This window comes from Micromys minutus (genome assembly GCF_963924665.1).
Source record: "Micromys minutus genome assembly, chromosome: 7".
NCBI classification, from domain to species: domain Eukaryota; kingdom Metazoa; phylum Chordata; class Mammalia; order Rodentia; family Muridae; genus Micromys; species Micromys minutus.
In genome coordinates, this window is record NC_137976.1 from 75,364,702 (window position 1) to 75,385,280 (window position 20,579).

The 20,579-nt window shown below is 43.5% G+C and overlaps 1 protein-coding gene and 1 pseudogene across 2 annotated transcripts; both read left to right on the forward strand.

The window, feature by feature from the left end:
• The first annotated feature begins 1,251 nt into the window (after positions 1-1,251).
• Positions 1,252-16,264, forward strand: LOC308422947 (chromobox protein homolog 3-like; annotated as a pseudogene). The gene is made up of 2 exons: positions 1,252-1,293; positions 15,771-16,264. The product of its transcript is annotated as a chromobox protein homolog 3-like (transcript).
• Positions 16,265-18,495: 2,231 nt separating this feature from the next.
• Positions 18,496-19,659, forward strand: CEBPD (CCAAT enhancer binding protein delta). The gene has a single exon (XM_080918942.1). It carries the CDS (start codon positions 18,519-18,521, stop codon positions 19,323-19,325), a length of 807 nt encoding a protein of 268 aa, XP_080775068.1. The 5' UTR covers positions 18,496-18,518; the 3' UTR covers positions 19,326-19,659.
• The last annotated feature ends 920 nt before the right edge of the window (positions 19,660-20,579 follow it).

Consider the following 20,579-nt stretch of genomic DNA (forward strand, 5'->3'; position numbering starts at 1 on the left):
TAGTAACGGGCTTTATGTACTGGATTTTAATATCCCTGAGCCTGGGCAAGCGCACAAGTCTTTGTAAAAGAGACATAGTTGACTTGCACAAAACTGATCAGTTTGAGAGATCATTAATGCCCTTGAAGTGGTTTTTGTGGGTGTGAAACAAATGGTGAGAATTTGAACTGAAATTAAGTCTACTTAGTTTGTCAAGTCATGTTCACGCCCTGATTTTATATACTTGTATCTATCAATAAATGTTGTGATACTTAAAAAAAATAAAAAAAATTATATGTGTACTTTCATACAGATTATATGTATTTTAGGTTTTTAAAAGACAAATATACAGATAATAGTATTTCTTGTACCTTTCAGACATTCTTATTGTTGGGTTACTCCTGCTTCCCTAAAGTGCCACCTTTTTATTTTCATTTTCTTAGTCGAATCACTAGTCCCCTGCTATTCTCCTCACTGCTTCTCCTTAATCTTCCTGTTCTGACAGTGGTCCCTCCCTACTTTCTACAATTACTCAAGACCTTGTATTCACATGTAAAGCTGTGGAGCTAGGTGTGTCCAATAAGATGTGGCATTTGTATCTCTGGGTCTGGATTACCTCACTCGAGGATTGTTTCTAGTTGTTGGGTGCCCTGCAAGCCTCAGGGGTTTGGGGAGATGATTCCGTGAAAGTGAAATTCCAGTAGGTGCCATCTTTGCAGGCACTGAGTCAGAACCTTCAGTCTGACTTCATGGTTTATACATTTACTTATACATTTAAGCATAGTAAAACTTTGTAAAGAGGTTTCCCAGTGACATTTACCATAAAATAGCTTTATTCATAGCTACATAGAAACTTTCTAGCAAGGTAGCAATATACCTGTGACCTTTACAATAGGAATGAGTTTTATTGGCTGATAAACAGAGCTCTGGGCTAGGGATGAGCGTAAGGATAGATTCTACTGGTGGAGGATGCAAAGTACATGGGGCTTTTTCATAGAGATGAGTTGTATTCATTGAGATACAAAGCCCAAGACTGGGGCCTAAACAATTCACAGGGTACTGGAACGTTCGGGTGGAGGTGGGTTCTAAATAGACTAGCAAAGCATCACCAGGTTGTTGGCACTTTCACTCCCGAATTCCAAGTGGCAGGTGCCACACCTTTTCTTTATTTGAATAAATTAGGCATGCTGATTGACAGTCCTGGTTTCTTCCATGCCTATTCTAGCTTTGCTTCCCTTATCTCCCCATTTCGAATTGTTCAAAGAAAAAACAATGGGTGTAATAGACACCACGGTTGAATGCATTGCCTCCAAGGTGAGTCTGATTAATATAGGTAAGCCTAAAGGAATTATGGGAGTAGCTAACAGAGGACCAAGAAAATGGGACAACCACCATAGCCAAGACAACTATTCAAACGTTACTTAAGAGAACTGTTTTTAATAATTTTATGTAGACCATTAATTTGACTATCAATAGTGTTGGAACAATCTTACACATTAAAGCAACACATGCCAGAAAATTGTTGACAACCAGAATTAAATTTGAGTAACATCATGCACTGCTCTAGCTTGTGAAATTGCCATCCACAATTATTGCTGAGCCTCAGGAGGAGAGGGAACTCCTGAGACTATTTAGAGTTAAAAGCTTCCAAGTGGTGATGGACTTGGGAAATGAACTCAGTAACTGATCAGAAAATGGTTTAGAGTCAATCTACTATGATGTGCTAGATATGGTAATTTAAACACTTTCACCCTCAGAAAACTGACAACCAGTAACGGTTGGGACCTATGAGTTGCTCCAGAAAGCACACAAATACTAATCAGGGATGGTTTATTGAACAATCAGTCTTTGGGGCTGAGGCTATGACCTGAAAAATGTTTAGGGCAGGCTTATAAAGGAAAATACTATAATGAGGTCATGTGCACGTGCAGGAAGCACTGCCTGGGCCATTTCTGATGATAGCTATTTTGGCTAGCTAGACGGAACCTCTGACCTGTGCTGTCTTATTGACCTGTAAATATTTTATTGGCAGCAGGATATCCCTTGATATCTCCTTTTCATTTGCCACTCCCAGAAAATATGTTTTGTTCCCACCAATCAAAACCCCATGACCTTGTGGCCCTAAATTATATGGCTTTTCTTACCTCTTTCCTACACTACTCATGTTAGCAGTCAAGAAGCTAATCCCAGGTTCCAATGTCATTTGACAGCATGAGTGTTTTTTTATAAAATTGATTTCAGGAGCAGATAACTATTGATTTGTGCCTGACTTTCAGAACAGTGCCTGCTGGTGTAATTCTGCTCCAATGTTCTCTAGTGTCTGGGATGCCTGGAGTTGGCCTCAACTCAGAGCTGGCCAGGCCACTGCAGAGAAGCAGCCCTGGACATCAGCAGTTCAAGTTTCCCTCACAGCAGAGAAGGAAAACTCATCTTGATGACCGGAAGGGGAGATCTACACTTCTGTGTGCTGTCTGGCACCTGATAACTGACCAGTTGTTCGGGGAGGCTTGGAAGATGTTTACTGTAGTGTTCCTAGTTTGTATGTCGTGAATGTGAAGCTGAGAGCCTAATCAGCTAGTATTACTAACACAACCACATACGAAAAAGAACATTGCCTAGAACCTTAGGCACATTCTCATGTCAGCGGCATACTTACTTGGTAGATTGTTCAGAAACAAAGCAAATGCTTTTGTAAAGTTACAAAATGAATGTGGCAGTAACTAGGGCCCCGTTCGAAGAAGAAAATTATTAAAATGGACAGCCCTGGGCTGCCAAGGCAGACGCTGCTCTAAGCAGTTCTCTGCATTTGCAACCTTGGACAAACATTCAACTTTCCTGCTCCCCCACAAAAGAGCTGTGACAGGGTGTTGGATGTTGGCCTCTGACACTGTAGCAGTTGGACAAGCTCACCACCTGTTAAGAATTTGGGAGCTCTGTAGTCAGATGTGACATATCAGGGCTTCAAAAACAGCTAACTATAACACAAGGTACCTTGGCAAAAGAGCAGCTAGAGATGTCAGTACCAAAGCACTGTGCTGGAATATCTCCCAAGAGTGCATTCCTTGGTAGAGTACACGTGATTAGAAGATCCTGACTGATACGTGAGTGGCCCAATATTTCTTTATTTTTTAATTTTTTATTGGATATTCTCTGTATTTACATTTCAAATGTTACCCCCTTTCTCCTCCCCCCTCCCCCGCCACTTGCTTCCATGAAGGTGCTCCCTCTCCCAACCACCTTCTTCACCTCAGCACCTTGGCATTCCCCTGCACTGGGAAAATGTGCCTTCAATGGACCAAAGGCCTCTTCCAATATTTCTATTCTCATGTGCTTGGAGGTTTTAACATTCTTTCAAGGAGTGATAGGTCAGGAAAAAAAATCAAGTGAACATTGTGTAAAAGGAGGAGTTTCCCTAATTGGTTCCTGATTATCAAAAAAAGAGGCAGAAGCTAATTACTGGGCAAAGGGGGAAAGGTGGGACTTCCAGCTCCCAGGAGGAAGAGGAGAGAGACAGAGAAAGGTTTTGGATCAAGGAAGGAGCACCAGACGTGTCACTAGAGTTAGGCCAAGGAAAATGGAGAGAACTAGTTGATAAGATTAGGGCAGGAGATTCTTTGCCCAGCCATTGAGTTATCTGGCTAGTTTTAAAATAATACTGTCTAGTATTTTCCATCCGTAGCAATAAGGTGGGCAGGAGAAGAAAGCGGGCAGCCAGGGCAGTTATTGGCAGCTTGGTGAAACTAGCTGTGAGGGGCCACTGGAGTGCAGACAGCAGCTCCCAGATTTACTTGGTTGGGGGATGGTCGAGATGTAGTTGGAGCTAGAGGGACAGGGAGAAGTCATAGTTCACCAGGCAAGGAGATAGCATGTTTTTAAAATTATATGCAACAGCATTTAATAACAGAATTCACATGGTGGGCCTGAGCAGACTTGTCTAAACTATGAATAATATTACACTGCTCCAGTTTCTTCAAACAACTTGAGTTTTCACATCAGGGCATATATGAACTTGGAGGGTTCTGAGCACTGAGAAGTTAGGGACAAGTCTGCTACAAGCTAAGAGCTGCTGTTCTGCGGCACCCCCAGCCAGGTAACTGAGATTACCTTTCTATTCCTCACAGATTTCAGCCAATGCTTGCTCTGTGGAAGACACACCTGAGGAGACAAAAATGAACCTCTAACAGTTATGCATGAGCCTTTCACTAGAGTGCTGCTGGGTGGAAATCATGACCACAGCAGGGTGAGAAACACATCTGACACCTAAGGACCGTCATTGTGAAAGAGGAAGTGCTCCTCGACGCTCTTCTGTACTCCCACTTCTTCATACCTCTTAAGTTGTATGTATTGTCTAGGTGCGAGTATATGACTTTGTGCGACTGGGAACACTTGAACATACTGGCTCGTGTGAGACCCTTACTGAGGGGTCTCGAGTGTTACCTTGATCTTGTTTTCTGAGACACTTGCCTTGAAGCAGGAAGTGAGAACTGAGGTTAGACCATTTGCATGGGAATTCCAAGGGTCTCCTATCACCATAGGCTCACCGGCACGAAGGCTTTTTTTTATGGTTCCTAGATATGAGCTCATCTCATGTTTGTAAAACAAGCACTTGGCCTAGTGAGCTCTCATTCCTGACATAGAAGGAAAGTTTTGATGGCTAGATTTTCATCTCATAACAAATAACTCTGATGAGTGTATTAGAGTCCAGAGAACATATAGATCATATCATGTATTTGTGGTGGTCAATTCTATGTTGCAGCTCTGCACAGGAAGTATACACAGCTAGATAATGAGTATATTCTCGGCATTGTGGAATTTTTAGGACTTGTGGGAAATTACAAATCACAGGTAATTATCAGTTTCCCTTTATGGTGAGCAGCCTACAGGATCAGGAGGTTTCATTTAAAATCTTGTATGATTTGCTGGCTCAAAGGGCAACAGAAGTGATCATGTTCTTTGATGAGCAAAGTCCCTGAGGCAGAGAAAGCCTGGTGCCTTAACATTGTTGATAGGAACTGGCCTGACCTACTGGACCATGTCTCTGGAACACATTTTTCTCACATTGTCTCGGCAATGCAGCTTTGCCTTGAGGGCAGACATATACCTCATGTGCTTTGCTTCCAGAATCCTCATTCTGAATATTCTAGTGCTCAATGATATTTACCATTGCAAGAAATAGATAATAAAGTAATAGTTGATAAGACTTGCTATTTCCATCATTTCCAAGACCTCATGAGGATGGCTATGAAAATCTTTCAGTGTTTGCTTAGAAGACTTTCCTAATTCAAGGAGCTCATTGAAAGGATACTTCCTGAACAGCGCAGTACTCCACACTGGGCCATGACATCTCCTTACATTGTGATAGTATGTCATGGATGTTTAGTGGCGGGGAGACACTGACCCGGAATGTCCCACCTGTTTGAGCCAGTTGCCACAGGGGACATGGCATGAAGAGCTTGAATCACTGCCACCATGGTCAGACTTCTATTGTCAAATAAGGTAGACCACTGGTAGTTTTGTGTGTTCTGTCTCTTTACCAGAGGAATAGTCTTAGGATCTACACTATTCTGACCTTATGAGGTACTCATGAGATCTGCAACATGGGTTCGGGGAGTAAAACAGAATCCCTGTGGCTGCAACCCGCCCCCACCCCAAGCTTTTGAGGTCAAGGAAGTAGAGCAAAATAGTCTCTTATATCTTCCTTAGATGTTCATGAAACCAAGTCTGTAAACCTTTGATGAATGGGGACATAGACACATCTGACACTTCTGATCTCTGAAGACACAGTCAAAGCACAGGGGAAGGGGATCTCAGGCAGAACAGTGTGATGCTACCCAAGGGACTTTTATCTAGACCAGACAATTTGGGGTATTGTTTTGAATGAACATGGTCCCGACAGATTTTTGGATACTTGGTCTCCAGTTGGTGAAACACTTTCAGAAAGATCAGGAGTTATGACCTGGTTGGTGGAGGTGTGTCAGTAGAGGGTGGTCACAAAGCATTAAGGATTCAAAAGCCAAAACTATTTCAAGTAATCTGTTTCTGTCTCTCTGTCTCTCTCTCTTTCTCTCTCTGTGTGTCTGTCTGTTTGTCTCTCTCTTTCTCTCCCCTCTGTCTTATGCTTGAAAATTGGAGGCAAACTAACAGGTAATCCCTAACACAGTGCCAGCCTGCTTGTTATCACATTTCCCATCATGATGGCCATGTGCCCTAATATGCTGCAAATGCAGACCCTAAATAACATACTTTCTCTTATAAATTGCCTTTGTCAGTGTGTCTTGTTATACATTAGAAACAAAAAGTTGTAGTAATGTGCTAGTTGTGTAAATAGATACCAGAAGATAAAATATTTTGTTTCTGTCTCCTGGGCCCTAGAGCAGCTGGGAAAAATTTCAAGGAAACATAAGTGCAGGAGTCAAGTCCTCATTGTGATGACCTGTTGCCCCACTGGCACAGAGGTTGAACAGTATAGACTGTCACAGCCACTTGGTCTTAGATACAACTGAGGCCCAGGAACTGTGTTTCAGACAAACTGCTTAGCCTGCCCAAAGGGCCATATTTCCAAGGACCAAGGCCAGCAGCTTCTGTGGAGGAGAGAAAGTTCAATTTCCTTGATGGGTTATGTCAAGATCAGACACAAGAATCTGTTTTTAAGACACAAGTGATACTTAGTGACATCAAACTACTTTATCTGAACAATCCCTAAAAAGTAGTTCCTTGTGTTCTTGTTAGCTGCCGGGCCCTGCTGACCCCCCTGCTCCCTACCTGGAAGGTACCAGGACACCGGGGAAAGTTCACTCAGCAGGGTTGCCCACAATACCACTGGTTTTCCTCTGCAGCACGGCAATTAGGTTTCCTTCTAATCCTGATACAAAAAGTAGACATTGGGCTCAAAGACATCCCAAGGATGCTGGACTTTCCTGGCAGTAATGATCCACATCCCTGGAAAGCCCTACTTACACAGTAGGCAGGTTGGATGATATTGCCTTTTTATTCAATTAAAGTTATAGAATCCCTTTTGGGGGCATGAAATTTATGTCTATATAATTCTTGAATGGGATAAGAATGTGGGGCCTGTAGGAATAAGATAAAGACATATATTATCAGATCAGCCAAAGACTGACTAAGTCAGGAGGAAGATGCTTCTGGGAATCATGTGGCTTCTCTTCTCTACAGCCACTCCCTGCCTGAGCATTGTAGGTTGATGATAAGGTGGTATATGATTGGACAGTAGAGACTGAGCTGGGACAGAGTTCTGGTAAGGAGAGAGGAGGTGGAGAAAGGCAGATTCAAGAGGAGGCAACATGGAAGCAGTCATGGATGTTTCTCTCGGTGCATCTCTAGATGGAAAAGGTTGTTATTATTATTTCTAAGAATTTCTATGGGTCACTTTATCTTATCTAGATAGGCAGTTTATATCTTTGTCCACTGGTTGTAAGCTTATTGTGTACAGGGTTTGTGGGTTGAGAACTTAACATAGAAACCTGTTTGATAAGTGAATGATTGTGGAGTCATGTTTTTACTGGGTGGTAGAGGAAAGTGAGTGAAAACAACACACTGGGGTGGTCATAGGCCACCTTGGACAGAAGCAGCAGGAGCTCCTGAGCCATGTCTGAGTTCTTAGAGGCCTCGTGGAGCTGCTAAGATAGAGATACTCCACAGTGCCATGTGGCCCTACAGGAGCCGGCTCTAGTGTGGGATCAAAGGTCTCTAATATTTACCAAAACAGAGCATCCCAGGACAGTAGTTTTCCCAGGCAACATTCAAGAGGTTCACCTTGAAACAAGTGAGAACCCACCAGGGAGATACAATCTTTTCTTGGGTTCCCGTCCCCTACACCCCCAACTCTCCATGAAGTTTTGTTTCTTTCTCTACTTGTCCTTGGGCCCTGTCACCACTCCCTCTGCTGACAGCCTGACATTTCCTATACCCAGGCTTGTCACCTGGCCTTATGTCCTTTCTCCTTCCCTAACTGCTTTTCTTTTTTGGCATGTTCAACTTGTCCTTCTCCTCTCCTCCTCTTCCTTTGTCTCTTTACTTTTTTAGTCAAAAGATTACAAGAACTTCTTTGAATATGGTCATCAATTATGTTGATGGGACAGGCTCATGAAGCCCCCAGAGTAATGTGGGATATATAGTTTTCTCATATGGACTGCAGAGGTGGCCTGGTTGCCTTTTTATAACAAGATCATTCTGTGACTGATTTCTGTCCAACGACTTGTACAGTGGGAACAATGGTCTTATAGAGTAGAGAGCTACTCACTCAGACTCTGGCGGAGGTGAGGGCTGCATACCTTGTGTCCTGGTTGCTGGAAGTGTCTGACAGGTAACAGCAGGTTGTGCACTGTCTCTTCTGGTCTTGTCCATCCTGCAGATGTTTGCCACACCAGGCTGGACAAAGACCTATGGTTTAAAAACCATGAGCATGGGCTTGATCATCAACACTTGAAAAAAGACACAAAGAAAGAACTCTGTTAGTGACTTCGATGGCAAATAATGTAGCAAAGGGCTGCCTCGTGGTACCACAGGGCTCCCTAGGATTTCCTCCATCCTAACCTGTTCTCCCTCCAACACTCCATCCCCGGCCTCTGGTCACATTGCAGTCTGCTTCTGACTAAACTTCTCTAGAACCCATATAAACAGGGTTCAGTGGGAAAACTCCTTCTAGGGTCACAGATGTCTTAAGTTTCATGTCCTATAAATGGGTGCAACTTGTCAGTGAAGACCTTTGAAGAGAAAAAGGTTGTAGCTATCAATCTGTACATCATAAAAATCAAAGATCGCTCTTGGCCTCTTACCTCTATTACTCTCCCCCCTTACCCCTTCTCTTCCCTTCCCCCTCTCTCCACGTGCTCATGGCCGGCCTCTACTCCTCTATTCCTCTCTTCTCTCTCTTTCTTTGCCTCTACTACCCTCTTAACTCTCCCATGACTTGAATAAACTCTATTCTGTACTATACTGTTGTATGGCTGGTCCCTCGGGGGAAGGGATTCCCAACATGGTTCCGCAGAGGCATTCCCCTCACCTTCAGGCCTCGCTGCACCTCCATGGGCCATATCCCCCCACTCTCTTCATTCATTTCCTAACATTGGTGCTGAAACCCGGGACATGATTTTCTAACAATATTGGTGCCCTGTGACTTTTAACAACACTGATGCCCTGTGTGAGATTAGATTTCCTCACAACCGTTTTGCTGAGACTCAACAAAATGCAGGTTCACATCCTGGCGCTCACTAGCCCAAGACCTGTTCCTGTTACCGGATTACCAGCCACTGTCCATAGAGGAGCCTGATGTGAACATTTGCCAGGTGGATCCCGATGGTGAAAGCAGCTGCACCCCCTACGACACTCCAAGACAGCAGGAAGTAGCCAATGAGACTCAGTGCCCCTCTTCCCCTTTCACCATCAGCCTCCCCCTCCCCTTTTCCTCTTTTTTATGATAAAAAAGGGGGAGGAATGGCAGCATTAGGACCGCTCCTGCAATTTTTTTCAAATGTACTTAATCTCTACCTATAATGTATACATGTGTGTGTTCCAGCATCTTGTCAAGTCCAGGTGCTCATTACATCTAGAACAGCTCCAGAGAAGCAACCTACAGATGCTTCAGCCTTCTCTCGAAAACACAGATGCTTCCACTGGACCTGTTCCTTCTGACCTATCCTCAGATGGTTCCACAGACCCTGGATAACAAGGAAACAGCCAACTCTAAGGCTGGACAAACATCTCTACCCCCACTTTCTAGACTCTCTAGAAACATTGTCCCCAAACAAGCATGAAGCAGTCAAGATCACAACGACCCTATTCCCTTTCACCATAGGCTTCCCTATCCCCTCCTTTTTCTCTCTTTTTATAAGAAAAAGGGAGGAATGTTGGCAGTAGGACAGCCCCATCCCCCAGTGATGGCTCCACCCACAAGTGACAGGAACCTGGCACATCTATCGCCATGAAAACAGCCAAAACATTCCCAAAAGACATGGTTCAAAATCCCACCTCCACCTGGGAGCAAGTGATGTCACTACCCCTACAAAAGACACAAACCCCTCCTCCTCTCTTTCTCTTTTTCTCTTCTCTTCTCTTGACCCTGACCCCTGCCCCGTCCCCGTTTTATTAAACCTCTCCACATGGAACTGTTTTCCTTTGGTGTGGTTTGTCTGGGCATGGGCTGAGAAATCTAATTAACAACAACCATTAAGATTTCTGAAAAATGTTTCATATCCTAGGTTTAGTAATTTTGAGATTACTTAGACATTCTACAAAACTACTTGACTTTGCATATCTCAACACAAAATGTAGCATTTTATCATTTTGTCATTGTAAGCAGCAATGGAAATTGATAATGTAAATATCAATGTTGTTATTAGTGATAAGCATATCTAACAGCTTCCTCATTACTTAAAAAGAGGGGTATTAATTTTAAGTTGATGCATTCTTTTTCTTTACATAGTATAATATCAGTTGTTTATTAAATAATTAATGACTATGTAGTATTTAAATATATATTTTATAAGAAGCTACATAAATATATTCTCAAAACTCCCAGTAACTTTTTTGCTGCTTTTTTATTCATTAAAATAACATGGAAGAAAAAATAATGAAAGATATCTTAAGCATCATAATGATGCATTTGGGGATGAGACATTTAAAAAAACAAAACCACAACTTAAACCCCAAAGCAGTTATGAGAAAGCTAAGAAATGTCAGAACTGTAAATAACTGGATATTTAGAGACTGAACCAAAAGCCAATGGAACAAGGAGCTGGGCCTTTGAAAGGATTAAATCTGACAAGCCCTTGGAATGAGTCACCCAGAGAGAAGACAAGAGTCATTGAATGTGAGATGTAGCAGAGACAAGTAGAGCTGTCAGTTCGTCTTGGCGTCAGTCTTGGTTGTTTCGGGATTCCTATGGGACCCCTTTGGCTAAGAACTCAATTGGATGTAATCCACTTCTAGTACTGGAAGCTTTATTTGGTGACAAGAGATGGCCGGTGGGGACTCTGTTCCCCAGAGACTTCATTTGGATCACTTCCATATATTTTAGGACATTTCCACTGTACTAGGTTTCCATACCCTGCTCAAATGCCCCTCGGTCCTAATTGTTTCCCCCGGTATCACCCCCCTCAGCACCTGATCCTCTTGATCTAGTACAAAGCAAACTAATAAAAGTAAAAGAGCCCGAGGGAAGGTATAAGAATCTGAAACCACTTTATTTTTTTAACACAGGAATTCCATAAGAGTACTAAACCGAAAGCCATAATATATATGAAGAGGACTTGGTTCAGACCCACAAAATCTGTTCTATTTTCCTCTCCTAAGGAGATCTATGTGTCATTCCTATTCCCATCCTCATACCTAACTTCTCTAGGCCAATATATTGTGGCTTCATTATCATTTACTTACCAGCTAATATCCACATATAAATGAATGCATCCTATAGTTATTTTAGATCTGGGTTACCTGGATCAGGATGATTTTCTTCTTACTTCCTTCCATTTGCCTGCAAATTTCATGTCATAGTTTTTTAAACAATTGAGTAATACTTTTGTGTAAATGCACTGCATTTCCTTCTGTTGAGTGACATCTATGTTCTTTCCAATTTCTAGTTATTGTGAATCGAGCAGCAGTGAACATTGAGCAAGTGTTTTTGTGGTACAAGTCCTTTTGGTATATGCCCAAGAGTGGTATAGTTGGATCTTTAGGTAGATTGACTCCTTTTTCTAAGAAACTGATTCCCATAGTAGTTGTACAAGCTGCACTCCCGTCAGCAATGAGGGAGGTCCTCTCTCTTCTACACCCTCCCAGCACGAGCCGTTGCTTGTGTTACTGATTTCACCCATCCGACAGGTGTAAAATGGAGCGTTGGAGTTTTGATGTCCATTTCCCTGATAGCTAAGAATGTTGAATGTTCCAATAAATGGTTTGCAGACATTCTGAGTTTCTTCTCTTGAGAATTATCTGTTTAGATGTACACACATTTTTAATTGGATTACTTAGTTTTTAGATATCTAATTTTTTTAAGTTCTTAATATATTTTGGATATTAGTCCTCTAGTGGATGGTAAAATTTAAAATCCTATTTGAATATGTATGGAGAAAGTGAACTTCCTGTCTTGTTCTTATTTTTTTTTTTTTTTTTTTTGGAATTGTGGTGTTTCTTTCCATTAAATTGATGTTTCTATGGGCTTGCAGTAAACTGCCTGTACTATGGTTAGATAAGTCCTTTGTAGCCCTGGTTTCTTCAGGATTTTTTTTTATGAAAGAGTGTTGGATTTTGTCAAAGGCCTTTTTTACATCTAATGAGATGATCCTGTGATTTTTTTCTCTTTCAGTTTGTTTATATGGTATCTTACATTTGTTGACTTACAGATGTTGGAACATCCCTGCCTCTCTGGAATGAAGCCTACTTAATCTGTTGTTGATCTTTTTTGTGTGTTTTTGGACTCAGTTTTCAAGCATTTTATTAAGTATTTTTGCATCTGTGTTTATAGGGAAGTCAGTCTGTAATTATTGTTCTTTGTTGGGCGTTTATGTGGTTTAGGTATCAGGGTAAGTGTGGCCTCATAAAACCAATGGGGCACCATACTTTAGATTTCTAGTTTGTCAAGTAACTTGAGGAGTGTTGGCAGGAACTCTTCTTTGAAAGTCGAGTAGAATTCTGCACTAAAACTATCTGGCCCCAATCTATTTTAGGTTGGGAAATGTTAAACAAATGCTTCTATTTCATTCATTAGGGGTTATAGGTCTATTTAAAAGACTTATCTGATCTTGCTTTATCTTTGGTAGATTAAATTACCCTTGGAGAAAAGTATACATTTCGTTTAGATTTTCCAGTTTGGTGAAGTATAGATTTTTAATGTATGGCTTTATGATTTTCTGGATTTCCTCAGTGTTTGCTGATGTTTCCTTTCATTTCTGATGTTGGTGATTTGGATATTCTCTCTTGAAAGGTAGCTTTAGTTAATTTGGAACTAGGCTTGCCTATCTTACTGATTTCCTCAAAGAATCATTAATTCTTTATATTGTGTTTTTGTTTCTATTTTATTGATTTCAGTCTTAAGTTTGATCATTTCTTGCTGTGTATTCCTTTTGGGTGTGATTTCTTCTGTGTTCTAGAGCTTTCAGTTGATCTGTTAAATTGCTAGTATGAGATCTCACCAAGTTTATTAACACAGGCAATTGCCTCTTAGAACAGCTTTCGTTGTGTACCATAAGTTTGGGTATATTGTATATACATCCCTATTCGAGAGTGTCTTAAATTGATTTCTATTAATTTAAAAATTATTTATTTACTTGTATTTTGTAAGATAAATATGAATATTCTTTTTTTCTTTATTGGACATTTAGGGTTTTGATTGCTATGTCCTGTGGTAATTTCTTTTCTAGTCCCATATACTTGGTGTCTGTACACTCTTGTAGTTTTATAGGCATCTCCTTTATGGTAGAAGATTCTTCTACGACTTTGTTGAAAGTATTTTCTGGGATTTTGAGCTGGGTTTCTGCTCTTCCCTCTAGTCTTAGACTTGGTCTTTTTTATAGTGTCCCAGATTTCCTGGTTATTTTGGACCAGGAGTTTTTTAGATTTAATATTTTCTTTGACTGACATATCCATTTCTTCTATCATATTTCAACACCTCTGATTCTCTCTTCCATCTGTTCTATTCTGTTTGTAAAGCTTGCTTCTGTAGTTTCTATTCAGATTCCTAATTTTTCATCTCTAAAGCTCCCTCAGTTTGTGTTTTCTTTATTAATACTATGTATCCCCCAGGACAGAAGCAGCCGGGGCAGAAGGGCGAACTGTGCTAGTTCATAGGGGTAGCATGGAGCGAGACCACATGGTTTGTGCGGAGCCGTGTCCGTGGATGAGTCCTTGGGCCAGTAAAAGGTTAAGCCATCCTTTTTAATATTTACTGCAACAGACTGTTTCACCAATGCTTCCTTGAAGGGGGCAGAGAGTGAAAGGAGCGCACCTCAGAATGTCTGCTGGAGAGCCAGGTGAGAAACTGGGGGATTGGATCAGGAGAAACAGGAGAGGGGAAGATTTAGTAAGTTTACCTGCCTCCCTGGCAGAAGTGACCTGTGGGTTAGCATAGAATATACGCTAGCGTTGGGTGTTGAGATAAAGCAACGTGTGGTAAGAAGGAGGTAAGAAGGAGGAGGCAGAGGAGAGGGAGGATGGGGTCTGTGGTAGGGGAGGAAGCTGGGATAATGGGATAAGCTGAGACTGGGGACTTGGATCTGGAGGGGCAGAGGGAGAAGTGAAGATTTGCAGTCAGCCTACTTGCTTCCTTGGCAGGAGTCTGACCAAAGCTACTTATAAAAGACACGGTTTAATTGGCTATATGGTTTTAAATGGCTATAGCTCATGATGATTGAGAAAAAGGCATGTCAGCAAGAATAGCTGAGAGCTCACATCTTAAACTGCAAGTAGAAGACAAGAGAGCATGTTGGGAATGATCAGTCTTTTGAAACCTTAAAGCGAGCCTGTAGTGACACAGCTCTTCTAACAAAGCCACACCTCTTAATCTTCCCCAAACAGTTCCACCAACTGGGGACTCTGAATTCAAGCATGAGCCTCTGGGGGGCGCTCTTACTCAAACCACCACATATCACACCATTCTTTTCTTGACATATGGCCTCAATATGTAGCTCAAACTGGCTTCAAATCCACAATCCTCCTGCCGTCACTTCTTAGATGCTTCAAAGTTTTACTTCTCAAGCTTGATTTCATATTTCCTTTTACCTACAACTATCTAGAAATGTTTTAGAGTATTTATACATATTTGAGTATTCCAATTAGAGAACTGCTCTTGTGAGAAGTGGAATGTATACAAACAGGACCACAGGGAGATTGATTGGTTAGTGTGACCAGACTGATCCTCCAAGTTTGATTCTAAGATATCAACTTTGCTAGTCTCCTGAATTTTTATACACCAAGGTTTCCAGAATGCTCACAGAGTGGGTGTCATTGGAACCTCCACTATGTGCTGTTGCTGAGGACAAAGGGAAGGAGTCAAGGGTTCTTGGCTTTTGACAGCTGTGCTGAGAAGAACTTAAACGAGCACCCGGATGACATGTTTCTCACAGGAATAAAGCCTGGGACGTGTTTATGTTCATCTTGAGTGTGTCATCCATGGTGCTAGGAGAGGTCCTGGAGACAGGAGTAGAGTCGTGTGGGAACAGTCACGAAAACATTACAAACAACTGTCACAGGAGCTAAACTTCAGATTGTTATCTTTAATAGCTCTCAAATGTCACATACATTCATGCTTTGCTGTTCCACCATGTTGCTTTTCTCTGTTTCTGGAAAATGGAAAATTAAGCCCCAGGTGGTAGGTTTCTGAATATAGACTTCACAGAGCTTTCAGGTGCAGTCCAATGGTGCCTGTGATGGCCTAACCTTCTGAGAAATTCTAATTGGCCCTACTGTCTTGTAAACACAACTTAGTTTTCTTAAATGTAGTGAGTAGACCCAAGTATCAAAAAATGCAGGTTGTCTCACTGAAAACACCCTTGGAATGCGGCCTCTCTGAGGGATAAACACATGTTCCCTAATCATGCTTCTATGGCATCCAGGGCTAATAAATAACCAGGAACTTCTCCCAGGACTTTCCTGTGCATGTGTATGAACTCACATGTGCGATGGCTTTAACCTGAGGTAATTAGAATATCAACATCAGAGGCTCTGCAGGATCCCAGCCCTGAGCATCTGAGGGGTGAACTCTTCAAGTCTCTGATTAAATTTTAAAAAATGGCCTCCAATAAAACTACATTGCAAAAAAAAAAGGGGGGGGGGAACAGGATGGAAAGAGCAAAAAAGTTGAAGAGGCAGAGCCTGGAGCATCTGTGGTAGAAAAAGCACTGGAGTGTTGTGCAGTGAATGGAAAGGTGGAACATTTCCTGAAGTGGATGGGTTCACAGATGCTGGTCATAATCAGGAACCAGAACATTTAGATTGTCCAGAATTAATTGAAGCATTTCTTAATTCTCAAAAAGCTGGTAAAGAAAAAGATGGTACAAAAAGGAAATCTTTGACAGTGAATCTGATGATAGCAAATCGAAGAAGAAAAGAGATGCTGCTGACAAACCAGGGGCTTGGCCAGAGGTCCTCATCCTGAATTAATAATTGGTGCCACAGACAGCAGTGGAGAGTTACTGTTTCTCATGAAATAGACTCAGATGAGGCTGACTTGGTTCTGGCAAAGGAGGTGAATATGAAGTGTCCTCAGATTATCATTGCCTTGTACGAGGAGAGGCTGACTTGGCATTCTTGTCATGAAGATGGAGCAGAGTAAGCAGTGTGTGTGTGTGAGTGTGTGTGTGTGTGTGTGTGTGTGTGTGTGTGACCGGGATCTTGGGTTCTGAATTACTAGTGTGGGAAAATAGCATTCTAATGAAAATCAAGTTTGATATGCTAGTTTTAAAAGTATTGACAGTAGTTGGGATATTTTTGGGTTTTGTTCTCTATCAAAAGACATAACTTTGAGCAAGTAAGAGCTTTCTGTAGTGGCTTCTTTTAATAATAGAATATTTGATAGCATGTTGTATTTCCTCAGCTTTGAAGAACAGCTTTTCTTAAACTCTGGGGAGATTTTACAGGCATTACTGGAGTCAGAACTTATTTTTAACTGGGACACAGAAGAACCATTCTGTTTTTTTCTTTGTTTGTATGTGGTGTTTGCATAAAACACTTACATAGCTTGTTTTTTTTTTTTTTTTTTTTTTTTTTTTTTTGTCTCGTTTTTAATACTCAAAAGAAGTGAAGATGGAAACACAAGTTGACGGTATTCCATCATTGTGAACGTTTTCCTAAACCACAACCTTTCAGATTAAGTAGTCTGTAATTCATTAGATAATTTAAAAGCAATCACATCAGTAGTTTACAGAATATTGTCCATACCAACACCCCTTCAGAAAACGGAATTAGAAAAATAGTGGTGTGACTTGGGCTGAGTGTGGTGGTTCACACCTTTGAGCCCAGCCCTCCAGAGGCAGAAGCTCTGATTTAAGAGGCCAGCTGGTCTACAGAGACAGGGCCAGTTCAGACAGTCCCTGTAATGGTTCCTCTGTTGAATTTTTCCTTTGTAGAAAGTTAAAATCTGTACTAAAAGGTTATGATTTATGAAATCTATTTGATGTGGAAATAAAATCCTGGTTGAGCTGAGGTTGGCAATTTAAGACTGCTGACTGAGTGAACAAAATTCGCTAATATCAATTAATGATGTGCATGCTTTTTCTTTACCCAGACTCATCCTTACTGGTAGGACCAATCTTTTCAGTATTTGGGATCTGGTTCAATGAGCCAGAAAAGTAACTTTGTAGAATCAGAATGTCATCCAACTGTGTATTTACTTTATTGTAAATAGTGGTGAGCAGTGGTCAATAAATGGTTTTATATTCCTTTAAAAAAGAAAATCAACATCACATGCCATCATAAAATTCCAAAGCTGAGTTTAACCCCCCCCTTTTTTTTCCAGATAAGCCACTGAATATTCCACAGCCCATTATTAGGATTTTCCTTGGGAATTGAAGGTAGGAGCTATAAATCAGCTGAAGTCGGTCAAAACACCTGGTGCATCAGAAAGAGTTAGGGGAGGCATACGAGGGACACATCGGAATTTGGACAGATGATTTTCTTGATTTTTGCTTATTTGAAGCAGGCAGTCTGGCATTTGAACTCCTGGGGTTTCAACTACTTATCCAGTCTCAGGTCTGAGTAGCTGAAGTTGAAATTTCTCTTCATCTTTTCGTGAAATTTGAAGAGCTGGCCATTTAATACTTCTTTATAATGTATTGATGTAAATCTTAGTTTTCTTTCAGCAAGCCACAATTACTTTAGAATAGGATCTCGTTTAGGTACAATTAGCAAGGAAAAGAAACAGCAAGATGCTATGCTACCACCAGGTGGCACAGCTTTAATAACCTGGAAGAAACGCCAGAGCGCCCAGGATCGCTGCCAGGTGCGGAGAAACGCACCGCGCGGTTAGGGTGGCCATCACGTTTCCGCCGGTTTTGTGGTCAGTCGGGGGCGCAGTCGACCTGTCCGTTCATCAGGCTGTGTTGCTAAGCCTAATCTCGATGGCAGCTGAGCGGGTTCGAATTCCCGGAGACTACCGCTGGCTGCGCTCAGTCTGGACGGGCGGAGGCCGAGGCCGGGGTCTGCGAACCACGGTTCGCCCCTTTTGGCCCCGCGGCGGAGGCGCAGGACGGAAGCCGTGGACGCGGGCAGCGGAGCCCGGCTCCCGGTTCCGCTTCTGCGATGACTGAAGGCGTCCCGCTTTGCGTGTGTCGGGCCAAATCCAGATTTTCATCTCGCTCCAGGCTCGGACCGCTAAGTAGGTCCAAACCGCACAAACAGGAAGGAGGGAAGGCCAGGAGTGCGGGCAAAGGGCGGGTCGTTCCCAGCAGCACCCCGGTCCCACCCCGCTCCGGTTCCGGACCCGCCGGGGCCTGGGCGGGGCGTGCGCGTCAGCTGGGGCTAGAAAAGGCGGCGGTCCGGCTCGGCGAGGTGACAGCCCAACTTGGACGCCAGGCCCCGCCGACGCCGCCATGAGCGCCGCGCTTTTCAGCCTGGACAGCCCGGCGCGAGGCGCACCCTGGCCCACAGAGCCCGCGGCCTTCTACGAGCCAGGCAGGGCGGGCAAGCCAGGCCGAGGGCCCGAGCCAGGGAATCTGGGGGACCCGGGCTCTACGACCCCTGCCATGTACGACGACGAGAGCGCCATCGATTTCAGCGCCTACATTGACTCCATGGCCGCTGTGCCCACACTAGAGCTGTGCCACGACGAGCTCTTCGCCGACCTCTTCAACAGCAACCACAAAGCGGCCGGCGCGGGCGGCCTGGAGCTGCTGCAGGGCGGCCCTACGCGACCCCCGGGTGTGGGGTCAGTCGCCAGGGGCCCGCTCAAGCGCGAACCCGACTGGGGCGACGGCGACGCGCCGGGCTCCCTGCTGCCGGCGCAAGTGGCAGTGTGCGCACAGACAGTGGTGAGCTTGGCGGCCGCGGCTCAGCCCACGCCACCCACTTCGCCCGAGCCTCCCCGAGGCAGCCCGGGGCCGAGCCTTGCGCCTGGCCCTGTCCGAGAGAAGGGGTCGGGCAAGAGGGGACCGGACCGCGGCAGCCCTGAGTACCGGCAGCGACGCGAGCGCAACAACATCGCGGTGCGCAAGAGCCGCGACAAGGCCAAGCGTCGCAACCAGGAGATGCAGCAGAAGCTGGTGGAGCTGTCGGCCGAGAACGAGAAGCTGCATCAGCGCGTGGAGCAGCTCACGCGGGACCTGGCCGGCCTCCGGCAGTTCTTCAAAGAGCTTCCCAGCCCGCCTTTCCTGCCGCCCACCGGCGCCGACTGCCGGTAACACGCGGCGTGGGCCATAGAGACTCCGAACGACCCGATACCTCAGACCCGACGGCGGGTAGATGCCGCCCGAATCGCTACAGTTTCTTTGGGACGTGCGAGCGACAGGAAGCTGCAGCTTGGGCACTGGACTGCGAGAGAAGCTATAAGAATCTTTCTCCCTTAAATTATTTTTTATATTGGTAGCGTTTTCTACGAATTATTACCATTGCAGCTAAGGTACATTGTAGAAAAGACTTTTCTGACAGACTTTTGTAGATAAGAGGAACAGACTGCGCATGCTTTTTATATTCATTTTTACATTATTTGTAAGAATAAAGAAGCATTTAAATTGCTGCAGCTTCCTATATTCAGTCTCTCCTGCACACAATATACTGGGACCTCACCAGGGAAAAGCAAGCACCTGGGAGCCACAGGACCAGGTGCGTTGCCCACACTGGGTAAGGAGATGGTTGTATGTTCAGTAATGCCTGCAGAAGGAACATGGGAAAGCATGACTGCTCCATGTTAGGTGGAAGGTGTGATCCCAGAGTATGCAGACCTAGGCCAGAAAACAGCTGTCCTAACTTTTAGGTGGTTGCTGAAGAGTGAGAGAGAGGGTGGAGGTGAGAAGGTGGAAGAGGGTGGAACTTTCCACTCTGAAACTTGATTCCTCTTTGCTTTTACTTTCCTTAATCTAGGAACAACGTGTAGATAAAAAATGTGCATCAGGACAAATTAATATCGTAGTTTATAAAGAGGGCAGTCCCAAATGCCAGTAATTGTAATGTCTGTGGGTTTAACGTCCCCCCACCCTGCACAACAAAGCTCTGTGCCTTTCTTGGAAGAATAATGGGTGTTCCAAACCCTCCTCTGGTCTGCACAGCCTGTTAATATGTTGCTGTACAAAAAACCAAAACCTCCAGGGTCCAAATACACAGTTTTGTTTGTAATTCAAATCCCTGCCCAAGGGAGGGCTTGTGGATTGCTGTGAGTCTGACCTTTGCCCTCTGCAGTTCTCAGGGTCTCTGACAGGTGTGTGGTGGAGTAAGGTACAGATATTTCTGTTTATACAGCCATCAGCACACCCAACTCACCTTCACTGTGTGGCTCACAGTGCCATCTCTGGCAGTTCCCAGAACACTAAAACCATAAAAGTGTTGGACATTTATTTATTGTAACGGAACAGTAACATCTCAGTATGAGATATTGGTTGAAGCTTTACAGAATAGTCTTACATAGAATATTAAATACTGTAAAGAAAAAAACATACAAT

Bases quoted from the DNA above. Each gene is read 5' to 3' on its own strand.
- CEBPD (XM_080918942.1), top strand. From the start codon at position 18,519: ATGAGCGCCGCGCTTTTCAGCCTGGACAGCCCGGCGCGAGGCGCACCC.